The sequence below is a fragment of the Atta cephalotes genome (genome assembly GCF_000143395.1).
Source record: "Atta cephalotes unplaced genomic scaffold scaffold00005, whole genome shotgun sequence".
Classification (NCBI taxonomy): domain Eukaryota; kingdom Metazoa; phylum Arthropoda; class Insecta; order Hymenoptera; family Formicidae; genus Atta; species Atta cephalotes.
This window is the reverse complement of record NW_012130069.1, coordinates 5,112,611-5,125,461: the sequence shown is the minus strand read 5'-3', so window position 1 is coordinate 5,125,461 and position 12,851 is coordinate 5,112,611. Positions and strand designations below refer to the sequence as shown.

Here is a 12,851-nt window from a genome sequence, read left to right as displayed (position 1 = left end):
TTTAATTTAATTAAAGTTTAATTAATTTAATTAAATTAAATTAAATTAATTAAGTTAAGTTAAGTTAAGTAAGTAAGTAAGTAAGTAAGAGAGAGAGAGAGAGAGAGAGAGAGAGAGAGAGACGCATTCGCTTTTTAAAATTATATTTTTATATTCGAGCTTATTTCTCGTTTCGAATTTTTATCCGGTACTTCTAAAATACCTAACAAAATTATTATCGGAAATTAACATGGCACTTTGTTAATCAATTTACTGCAATCTGTTATACAAGAGAGGAATGCGGATATTTCATTGAACGTGCAGATCCTTTGTACTTGGAAATTATTTCGAATCTGGAGCCACCTGCGACAATTACAATACGACAAACATATTTTTATTATCGTTATTTTTCTTTAAATTGAAGAATTTTACATTCAATTTTACTACATCACGATTTACAGTAGATTACAGTAGATGAACATTAGATTTATATTTATAATACGATAAATTTTTGCGCAATAAGTATATTTTCACGATATCGCAAGAATTCTTTAAGTTATTAATAATCTGAGCTACAATGTGTAACGAAATAGACGGTTTTCATATTTTTAAAACATTATAAATATTAGATATTGACTGGAAAATAATAATTTAGAAAAGTTTATTTCTTTTATATTCTATTGATTATTCACTGGTTCCGCAATATGAGTTTAACACTCATAGATTGAAATCGACCATTCTGTTATTGATCGATTTTTGGCTAAGTCTAGTTAACCTCGAGCTCAAAGGGATATAAAACGAAGGATGATATAAAAGAGAAGAGAAGGGAGTGAATTCCGCCAGCTAGTTTTTAGTATCTATGGATAACCGAGAAAAGAATTTGATATGGATCGGAAATTGCAAACTCTGTTTGCCAAATAAATTTTTTACGAACGTGATGTAGTCGTTCCTTGTAATGTCATTCAAATTGATATGGTAATAATTGATGCGGAAATATCTGACATCTCTCATAATAAATTCATCTACATCATTAATACCATATTAATTATCACATTTTTTTCTTATTTTACGAAGTAAAGTTTGGTTTATTTTTACGAAAGCAATTTTTCTCTTCGTGACATTTTATTCAATCGGCGGTGATAAAAATATCAAAGACAAAATAAATGAAAAATTTATTCCGTCATACTATTTTATACTTTTTCAATCGTTTTATTGCTGCTTTCAAATAACACACTTATAAAATTTAATTTATAAATCAAATTAAAATATTTATTAATTAATGTGTATACAATATTTGTGTATCACATTTGATATTTACATACTACATATTTCAACAAATAAATTATTTTTTCTTTTTTTAAAAAGAACTTGATATTTTTATCGTTTTAATTATTAAAATAATTATACAGACTTATAAAAAAAAACATTTTTTTACCCAGAAACGGCAGTATATATCCCGAAGGTTTTTGATATGCTAAAACCAATCTGTAGCCAAAATTGCTCCATCATATCAGGTTTCCAAGATATTCTAATCAAAAATGCCTCTTTCTGGTATTTTTAGATTAAAATTAATATCTTGTTAACCTGATGTAATGAAGCAATTTTGGCCACCGATTCGAATTTGGCAAAAAAATCTATGAAATCACCTATAATTATAAATAGATCAACACAAAAACATAAAAAAAATTAGATATAAATTGCAAGTATGTCCACCAAGGCATCTCCGGATGTATGATCAATGTGTACACCAACTTTGCACACAATTATAATTATTCATATTGAATGTAGTCAATATTTAGTGAATGTGCAAAGTTGGCGCATACATATCGACTGGAGACATCTTAAGGCCGGTGGACACAGCGGCGGTGGACATATATTTAATATCTAATTTTTTTTATGTACTATGTTGACCATTTATAATTATGATTTTCATAGATTTTTTTATGTCGAATTTGAATTCGTAATCAAAATTATAAACAAAATACTCCATCACATCAGATCAACGAGATATTTTAATCTAAAAATGCCTGAAATAAGCCTTTTTGGTACTTTTGGATTAGAATATCTCAGAAACCTGGAGCAATTTTGGTTATGAATTTGGTTTTAGCATGCTAAAAACTTTCGGGATAACATATTGTCGTTTCTGGGTCAAAATTCATGTCAGCCTGTGTTATATATGTGTGATAGTTTTGTTGTCGTTATTCCTATATCTTTAATATGATGATTTTTAATGATAAGACACATCCTGCACAAGATATTGATTAGTGATTGTTCTTTAATATAAAAACATAAAGAAAAATTATTAAAGTATATGAAATATGAAAAACAAAAGAGATATATTGCCATTTTGCTTAAAATATAAACTTTCTGGTAAAAAATTACTTTTTACTTCGTAAAAAATTACGAACTACATAAATTTTTTATCAGCAAAAAATAACATAAAAATTTTGATAGGAGATTTACAGGAGCAGAAAATTATCGAGGATGTTTTTTGTAAAATTGTAGTTTAAAAATACCGTTGTATTTTTTGTCTAGGGAATGGAAGTAATTATTGTAATTGCCACACACATTACTTAGTTACTTTATTGTAATAACAATTGAATAATGACGTTACGACTTTTTATGATGATAATGTAACACCAAAGTTGGAGCAATCAATAGTTACTTATTAAGAGTTGAAAAAGTAATTCGTTATTGAAAAAATGATTCATAATTCGTTATACTTTTTAAATTTTAATGTAACGGAACTTAAAACGGAATAACTTTATGGTATTACTAATCGTACTTATTACTTTTTTCAATAAGTAACATATAATGGTATAAGTAACATATAATGATTTACTTTTTTAAAGTGACTTTCCTTAGCGTTGTGTAATCTCAGTTAGTCATCATTACAGTCATAAAAAATTGCAACCGAATTGTTATTATAAAAAGTACTATAAAACTAACGGAAAAGTAACTCTTCCATTTCCTGTTTTTCTCATACACGAATCTGCATAAGATTTATGGAAAATATTTTACAGCAAAAAATTAAACATTGCTGTCGTTTGTACCACATATCGTAAAGCGTATGCAAGGAACATTTTTATTAGTGCGCATATGCGGGGTCGAGTATTTCAGGTTGAGTATTTCTTTTTTTTCTCCTTTTTATCATCAGGCTGTGACAAATGATAGTCAAGTCCAGAATTTTTTGCAAATTCCAGCGACCAATATTATTATTCTGTCGGCGAAGTTGACGAAAAACTGTAATAAAGTCCGTAGGCTTGTGCTCGAAAACTCAAATATGATTCTTTAAGTTGTTGTTGCAGTCATGTGATATCGAAAGAAAATTCATATAGGAATTCATATAAGAAAGAAAAAATTCATGGAAACAAAAAGATAAATCAAACTAAATCATTATTCTATTTTGTTAGGATGATGAAATATTATAATAAAAAATAAACCCCAATAATAAAAAATAAACCATACTATAAAAAAATCTTGAAATTATAAATTCTTTTTTTATCAAAATATTAACGTTCTATTATAATATGTATATTATATGTTCTATATATATTACTCCAAAATTAATAAATTTGTTTCAGGACTTTATAAGCTATTTATTCATGTAAAAGACATAAGATTTATGTAGTTATTTAAAATAATTATTATTATTTAAAAAATAAATCAAACGCCCGATTATCTTAAAAGCTTATTCATTCGGAATTAAAATCTCATTGTATTCGTGCTTTATTCGGAAAGATCGATTTTCTGGTCGCCGGGATGTGCCAGGGATTAGGACCATTGACTGTGTAGTTACATTGGTAAAAAGCCTCTCGATAAGGACTATCATGTCGAGCGTAAAAAAGCCGACTGACAAAATTCCAAAAAGATAGATCAGAATTTGTGGATTTCGACAGACGTTTTCCAACCACTGAACTCATCTTTCATCTCGGCACATGTAATGCCAGCCACGTTCAATTGACACGAGCGTATCGACAAAATTTTACGCAGAAAAACTGAGAGATATGATATAGGAAGATGTTTCTAATTGTGAGTCACGTATCGGTCGAACGTGATATAGACAGGACTCGAATTGTTCGTTAAAGTGATTTGAAGTGTGCCAGTAAAGTAATTAGTTACAACGTGTATCGAAAATAATTCTAGTAACGTTGTTTTTGTCATTGCCACATAACACTTTCTTTTGACGAGAATTTATAACTCAGAATTAGAATTTATAACTCAGAGGCGCATCTATAATTTAGCTCTTCGTGCGCGCATTTAATTTTACTTCCTCGTGCGATGAGAGAAGTTAATTTACTCTAGCGATTGAAAGATATTGTTTTAACCATAATTATCCGTTTCTCAACTAGATTTATAGTTAGATAGTTTAGAGAATAAAGTTTAGATAAGATTTTATTGTATCGTAAAAAGCTGTCATGTACTTTTAGTTAGGTTTTAATTGTGTATCTTCTAATTATATATGTCTTCTATATAAAAGGATTCCTAAAAAATAGAAATGTATATAAAATTTAATAAAAATAGCACTTGAATTTTTTTCTATATGGAAATTGTTTGATTGAAAAGTAAAAGAATTCAAAAATATTCTCGGCATTGATTGTATAACATCGTGTTTGCATCCTAAAATGCATGTAAAAACGATTTAATTATTGAAAGTTTTTATTTTATTATTGAAAGTTTCTTTCTTTTGATTATGACAGGATTTTTTTTTATATTCTAACTAAAAAATGTTTCAACATGGGAATGTATTCGTTGCGGGAAGTAGCACTTCTGCTTGAGTAAGATTCATGGAATCATAGTAAATTCATATAAGTCAGTCTCCATCCCCTGGCTCCTTTTTATTCACGCCGGGAATTTATCTCGCGAACTTAAAAGAGAGAAGTCTGCGTCGCCGCGGGCAACTCAATGTAGTACTCAACGGTACGAAGTGCGGTATAAATTCTGTGAATCGTAGATAAATTGGGATTAACATGTTACTATATAGCATAGAATTACAGACTTACAGACAAGTCATACTTTAGAAATGTTTATTTTCATTAACTGAACTTTAATGTAAAATTGAAATTTTTTTTCCTAAACTCCAATATGTACAAATGAATATGCTTTTATGGGATAAATAATTTTAAATTAGATTTTTGTTCAGAGAAATAAGAAACCAAATCCTTGCCTTTTCTAAAGTTTCTAAAGTTAAATAAGTTAATTTTAAGTAAAAACATCTGAATGTGCGATTAAAGTAAATTAAATGAAATTAAATAAAATTTTAAGCTTAATATAAGAATTACGTTGCAGTTTTAATTTGCATTGTTAAATATCATATTATATTCAAACTCTTTATTGAATTTGACTAAAATGATAGGTATAATCAAGAGAATACTTCAATACATTAACATAAATCTTGTTTGAACTTTCTGCTTTGCAGAGATCCGAGCCCACCTTGCATTAATTTACTGGGGGGAAGAGAATACCATCCTTTATCGTGTTTAATTATACTCTATCATATTACAAGTTTTAATTATTCTCTTAATTATGTGATTAATAAAGGAAAGTTGTCGGATGTAATAGCTTTCCGTCGTTCTACGTAGACCACAAAATTGGATCGCGTTATCACGGTTAAGCGACACGTTGCACGATCTTGAAGAATCACCTTCGTGTCCGCAATTGCCAAAAGTCCCACCTTTTGATTTCGCGCAACGCGACACTCGTTCGTAGCCATTTATTTCCCATGTTTCCTGACAAGCAATTGCCTTCGCTTCCCATTCAGTGCTACGACTATGCGCCTGGGAACAGTTATCACGTGAAAATCGTAAATCATCAAGTACTAGTGGGAATCGTAGATTTTTATAAAAGTATTCTTTTGTATGCGCAATATTCATTGAGCCTGCATTGTTATTATTACATACTGTTCTTAAATATTATATTAATTTATATTTTTTTCTTTTTTCTACATGTTATTATTTACAATTAGAGAATAAATCATTGTTTGGAAAAATTTATTATTTATCTGTAGTTAAAAATTGTGAAACAGCTGTATTGTTTCTTATTTTTGTTTTGCAAAATTTCCTGTCTTTCTCTCTTTTTGTCTACTCCTGTTTACTTAAAAGATCTAGTTCTTATAAAATCTACAGTTAATTTTATATATCTATAAAAGTCTATGACATTAATCTTAAGCATTTTAATACTAAAAATTAAAATGTTCAGATTTGCAAAATTACAATAAATTTATATTCTTAACTTATATTACTTTTAAAATTTAAAAGTAATATACAAGAGATTTTAATAAATATCGACATATAAGAATATAAATTTATTGTAATTTTGCAAATCTGAACATTTAAATTTTTAATATTAAAATGCTTAAGATTAATGTCATAGACTTTTAAAAGTATGATCTAAAAGAACAGACATATTTTAGCCATTATTGGAAACCTTATTATATCTATTATGCTGTTTAAGAACAGAAACTCATGTTTTACGGAAGCCTTTTAAATTAAATCCATTAGAAATGCGAATATCGATATTGCGAGTACATTTAATTTACGGTCGTTAATTGGTCGTTGAACAAATTGGTTTTTTATTTTTTCGCGTCGGAACGAATACATCTTTCTTGGAGTGAATAATGCATGCTCAAATCCGATGTTTGGATTTATTTCTCGCGCGTTCGAGCGAGAACAGTTACCTTGCCAGAAGAACACACCTCCTTGAACGAAGATCTATGGATTCAACGGCATGAATCTCTTTTTTTGGTCTTCAGTCTCTTTCAAAACTCACTCAGGATGCCGAACACTTTGGAACGATGCCATGATTTAAGAGCCATCACGTCTCATCGACTGATAGCTTTCTGTATCTTACAGCTCGTTCATCATGTCGAACATAACTGATACCTACTCGAATAATTCAGATAACAGGTAACGATTAATCGTAAATTATGTACTTGTAAGAATTGATAGGCACTTTGTGGTGACGACGAGAGTTATAAAAGTTTGATGAGCTCTTTTTATCGGTATTTAAAACGTTTAATATGGATGATTAATCTTTTTATTCTTTGAGCTTCTGATGGTTGTATTTTAGCAACTATAAATTATATTTTAATAATTCTAATTTAACATATCTTAATATTATAATTTCAAATATCCCGTCGATATATATTTTTATTATATGAATTTATTATATGAATTTAATACATTTATTGACTGTAAGTCTGTCACGAGGGAGTTAATAATCCAAATATGCGTGTGTTTGTGTGTTGTATGTGTTTGACAAAATAATGTTCTAAATGAGACTAAATATGTTCGCCAAATCCAGCTTATATCCGTCAATTTATTTGCTAAATGACAATTGTATATATTAATTAATTTTCATATTTTTTAATAATAAAGCTCATGCCATTTTACTTGTCATAATTTTTTGCCGTGACATGAAGATTTATTGGTTGACAGAATAATCTGTTAACAATGTTATTATTATTTCATTACATAAATAATTATTGATTATTTATGCCATAGACCACGTATGACAAAATATGTATTTATTCGTAATGTGTAACGGATTTTCAGCGTGCATAATACATTCATAAATGCATTGCCTTCTTTCCACCTCGTAGCGTACATTTTACGCTACTTAATTTTTTCTCTTTACACTAACATAGACTTGCACATAAACACAGCAAATTATCTTTGAAAAAAATTGCATAAATATGTCATAAATCTGTCGGGCACACATATGATATTTAAATAATCTGAAGTTGCAAAACATAATGCATTCCGGATTTATGCGGCCGTTCGAAGAATTTCTTCATATAGAATACACAATGCACATGCATTTGCGTGATGTTTGCTTCACCATATTTAAATCATCTGAGCATATCAGAGAATAGTATTCTCGAGTTTCTCGCTCGACGTTCTCTGCGAACGTTTTCACGAATTCCGCTGAATATGCATGATAAAATTTCGTAACTAACACAAATGAATTTGTAAATATTCGTGAAATTAAATCATAAATACAAATCGTTGATATCAGTTGGAAATCAATAAAATTTACATGTGGCATACATTTTTTTTCAAAAATTTTCACGTATTTTGTAACTGATTGCACATGCCGACATGGAACTCTCATCTCATCTTATTTTAATATTTAAAGAATTCAGTCAATGAAATAAAAAAATGTATTCTAAAATTTCGTCCATTGTACTTGTGCCATGTACTTCTGCCATGTTCATAGAGATCTACAACTATATAGAATACATACAATTCAAATTGCTTATAAATAATTCGGAGAAATAAAAAAAGGGTTTGAAAATAAATTCTTAATTTAATTTCCATCATTTTATTAAAATAATTCTTTATCATTTTCTTCTATAACACAATTTTTTAATTGTATACTTGCAGAAATAATTTCTTGCGGCACTGCTTAAAAATTAGCAGAGTGATACATTTACATTAAATGGTCGGATATTCCACGATATTTAAGAGACTAGTGATTATATTGCGAAGAGACGAAATTCATCCGCCTCTGTGAGAAAGACGATGTCGACGTTGAGTGCACTTTCCAAGTCAACCGAGCTTGCTCAAAAGCTACATTCAGCGAAATGTGATTGACTTTGAAACATTATTAAACGAACGCTGGTTATTATAGCGCAAAATACAAACTATATGTCAAATAATAAAGGCAACTTGATCCTATTAAATGTATTGCACTTCATAAGTATATATATAATTATTATAATATAGTGTAAGCTGATAATATGATATATATATTTTTTCTAATAATATCTTTGTAATATTCGTATTAAATGTCAAGTTCATTATGGACAACTATTTATAGATTTACAAAACAAATATGAGAAATTTATAATTTTGCATAAATGTCTAGTTATCTCAAACAATTTTTATTAATTTTATTCTCATAAATATTTTCTTAATATAATCTTTATTTAAAATGAATTAAAATTAATATTTCTAAATATAAATATAATTGCCAAATATATTATATCTTATTTTTATTATTATGTTTGTTATTATAAATAAAAGATAAAGAAATAAAAGAATTTTCTAGAAAATAAGTGAAAGTACTAATTAAAAATTGAAATTAATTTCTAAATTATAAATTAATATTATTTAATTAATATATTTCTATTGATTAATATAATTTGCTTTGATGGATCAATAAAATTTAAAAGAAATTATTATATTATATTTCATTTTTAATAATTAAAAATTTTATTAGCGGATAATTTTATGACTGTTTTGTTTATTGATTGTTTGTCCCAAGTAGGTGAAAACGTAATTGTCCAACAAGTGCATTTCCATATCGAATTGAGAATTGCACAGGATTCCTTAATTACGAACCGTGTAACGTCGTAGCTTGTAGGATGGATCTAACGAGCACGACCGAGTTGCACACAACGAAATGAACTTTATGGTAACTTCACAGTCGGATTTCATCCATCACGATAGTTACCTGCGCAAATCTCTGTCGAATAGAGAGGGAATAAAGTGAAAAACGTACGTGTGGAAATCCAGCGGCATAATTCTTGTTAAAACGAAAAGAGAAATAATTTGAAATAATTTTTCAGTAAAATTTTAATTGTATGTGCATTATAACTTGTTAGCACAAAAAAGAAATATTTTTTATTCTTATTTCTTAAAGTTCTCTGAATTTTTTCCACATTCTTTGCAAATAATAAAAACATAGCTATATTTAATCTATACATATAATTATAAGTACTGTCCAATATTTTGAAAGTTGATTTTTTAGGTCATTTTATGAAGAAACGTTTATACATAATACGAAATGTAATATGGTTTCTAAAATTATCTTTTTTTTATAGTTGTTAAACTATAAAAGATTAAAAAATTTAGAAAAATTAATTTCTTTATTTCTAATCTTAATTTCTAATCTAATTATTTTTAAGATATTTTTTAAAATTTGATATTAATATTTCTTTTTTAGTGACATTTTTCTTTTTTTACGTTTAACTTACAAATTTAGATCAGTAATGTATTATTTTAATGTTTTTTATTTTACAAAACGGCGATTAAATATACATAAGAAAGTAAAGATAACTTCCTGCCTGAGTATTTTTTATTTACTCTCTGAAACTTGTGAATGAATCAGAAAAATGAAATCTCACTCTTATGAAGATTGAAAATTGAGTTACTCTTTTTCAAGATTGGCTCAATTTTTACTGTTTAGAGTGAGATTCCACTCCGAAGAATTTAGAGGGTACTGTGGTCCAAGTTTAAAATTCGATAAAATTATCTTCTTCATAGCTTCTATAAAAAATCTTTTTTTTTTTGTAGAAACTATGAAGAAGAAAGATAATTTTATCGAATTTTAAAAATTCTATACCTATATATTTTTAAAACGCGACCTTTGAGATTACATGTTCCACTTCTAATCGAAAAAGCATGTGAACGGTAGATATTAAAGGTGACTTTAAATGACATGACTAATATACGCCAACTTTTGCTATAGGATTTAGTTTACACTCGCTAAATATTGACCCACATTCATATGGCTATATATGTATATATGATAATATTTGTTTGTGGCGTACATTGGCTATGTCGCTGCTTTTAGATTTCAAAAACAAATGCGGATGGATGACTGACTAATAGAATGCCTAAAGGTAGTAACCTAAATGCACAATTGTGAAAATTGCACCTACATTTGTACCGTTTTGTACTGTGTTCGGAAAAGGCTTTTAAATGATGTTTTGATAAATAAGTATTTTCTTTATTATTATATATCGTTATCGCATATGAAGAAGCAATGAAAGAGTACCTTGGTATTTTTCTCTCGTTTCAGGACATATCGGAGTACAAATGTGAAAATGACAAGACGCCCACTTACGTTCCCCACAAACCGGTAACTGGCGTGATAGGCGCCGCATTCAGTGTAGTCTCTATTATGGTCGCCAACATCTTGCGGCTCTTTAAGGTAATTGTCTGTACAATCTAACTAATTCGAATATACGGAATGTTTGGAATCTTCATTTATAGTGCACTAACAAGAGGTTTATTCTATAACTTTTAACGATTGCAACGTTACAGTCGTTTAAGACTTATAGAATGAGCTCCTAAGTTTAACTTAATAATTAATCTTCGTTTTAAAAAACAGATATTAAAATAACAAAGATACCATCGAAGAGTTTGCTTCTTTCGATAATATATATTCATTTCTTTAAACGCTCCATACATTTCTTTTTAGTTTATTTAAAATTTAAGATGAAAAAAAGTTTAAGGTGAAAAGGTATACAATGTTGCATAAATGATATTATAATTCTTCATAATTGTTAATTATTATATTTTAAATTTACTTTGTATAAGTTTAAATATATCGCGATCACATATACACGTCTACACGCTATTTTTATGTTGGTATTTTTATGCGATGTTTATAATAACAAATTGGACATTATCTCATGCAAAGTTGAAGATATAAAAAGTATTTGAAAGATTACAACTCGTATTAATCCGACAAGAATAAATCACGAAAAATAAAAATTAAGAAAAATAAATCTATTTTCAATCAAAGCGGATCTCAGTGCTTAAGTTAATAAAATTCGCTTTGATTAATAATTAATAAATTTATTTCTCTTATGCTCGTTTCCAATATAGATTAACTTTAATCTTGGTTTAATTTATTTTTCATTTCTTTTTAATTCTAAGAATTTTTTAGAAACGATATAAATAGTAAATTAAATCGAGATTCAAATTAATCTACATTGGTAGAAATGTACATTAATAAAATTTTTTAAATAAGATTTTCTGAAAGCATAACATTCGTTATTTCTTTTGGCTTTATTTACGCGATTCGATGTTGTTATGCCACGTGTGTCTGTCGAGATTGAGAAGCGAAAAATAGCCGGTTTGGAAAGGCAGCTTCGTAGAAAGCACAGTCGGGTATCGGCAGGTGTTTGCAGGACATGTGAAAATGTAACTTCTTTTGATATAAAGGTTACAAAAGATGAGCTTGAAAAAGAAAAAAAAAGAAAAAGAAATCGAAGGAGAAAGAGAGACGATAGCAAGCAATTTCATCGGCTTATGGAAAATGAGATGGCTGTGCCATATGCAAAACTTCCTGACCGGTAATGACATCGAACTATCAATCAACTATCCGTAAGGATTAAAGCCGTGCAGATCCATTCTCGCGGCATCGGTTTCGTCCTTACCAGACTCAGATAAGACATCGTTCATAACACCTTGAAAAATACGTCATACAGCACAAGTTCACTGAAAAGAGTCTGGTGATCCGCATGAAATCGACTTGCAAAAGAAGCTCCTACCGTTGTCGAGACGTTCTATCGATCCGCCGCCATCACCGACGTTGAACACACGAATGGATCTAGCAAACGTCGCAGCTCCTGTCAAAGTACGAAATACGATTATGTCTCGCAGATTCTCATACATAATTTAATTTTGAGGTATCCTATTCAGTTTTCATCTTTCTACACAGTTTTTATACAATATATTATGATTGTCTTTGTTTAGTTTATTTTGACAATTATAAATTGGATCGATAAGAGTAAATCTAATTAAGTAAGAGAAATCTAATATATTCGTCAATTATTAACAGTTTTTAAGATTCTTATTATTATATACTCTTATAAGATGTTTATTAGCATCGATATTATTAAATTGCTTGTCAGTTTAATATGTGATATTACTACTCTAATTTTGTTCATAATTGCGTTTCAAGAATGAAAAAAATTTCGACATATGATTTCAATTGCGGATATCAATTCATACTGAAATATTTAAGCATTACGATCTTTATTTCAAATAATTTAAATTATTTTAAAATAAAGGTCGTAATGCTTAAATATTTCAGTATAAATTGATATATATATATATATATATATATATATATAA

The 12,851-nt window shown here is 28.3% G+C and overlaps 1 protein-coding gene across 1 annotated transcript in view; it reads left to right on the top strand.

Annotated features, from left to right (window-relative positions):
- LOC105626603 (metabotropic glutamate receptor 8-like) overlaps positions 1-12,851 on the top strand; it is a 91,261-nt gene that overhangs the window by 21,479 nt on the left and 56,931 nt on the right. Inside the window, exon 3 of the mRNA XM_012207897.1 lies at positions 10,786-10,917. Within this exon, the coding sequence (XP_012063287.1) occupies positions 10,786-10,917 (132 nt within the window). The remainder of the gene's footprint in view (positions 1-10,785; positions 10,918-12,851) is intronic.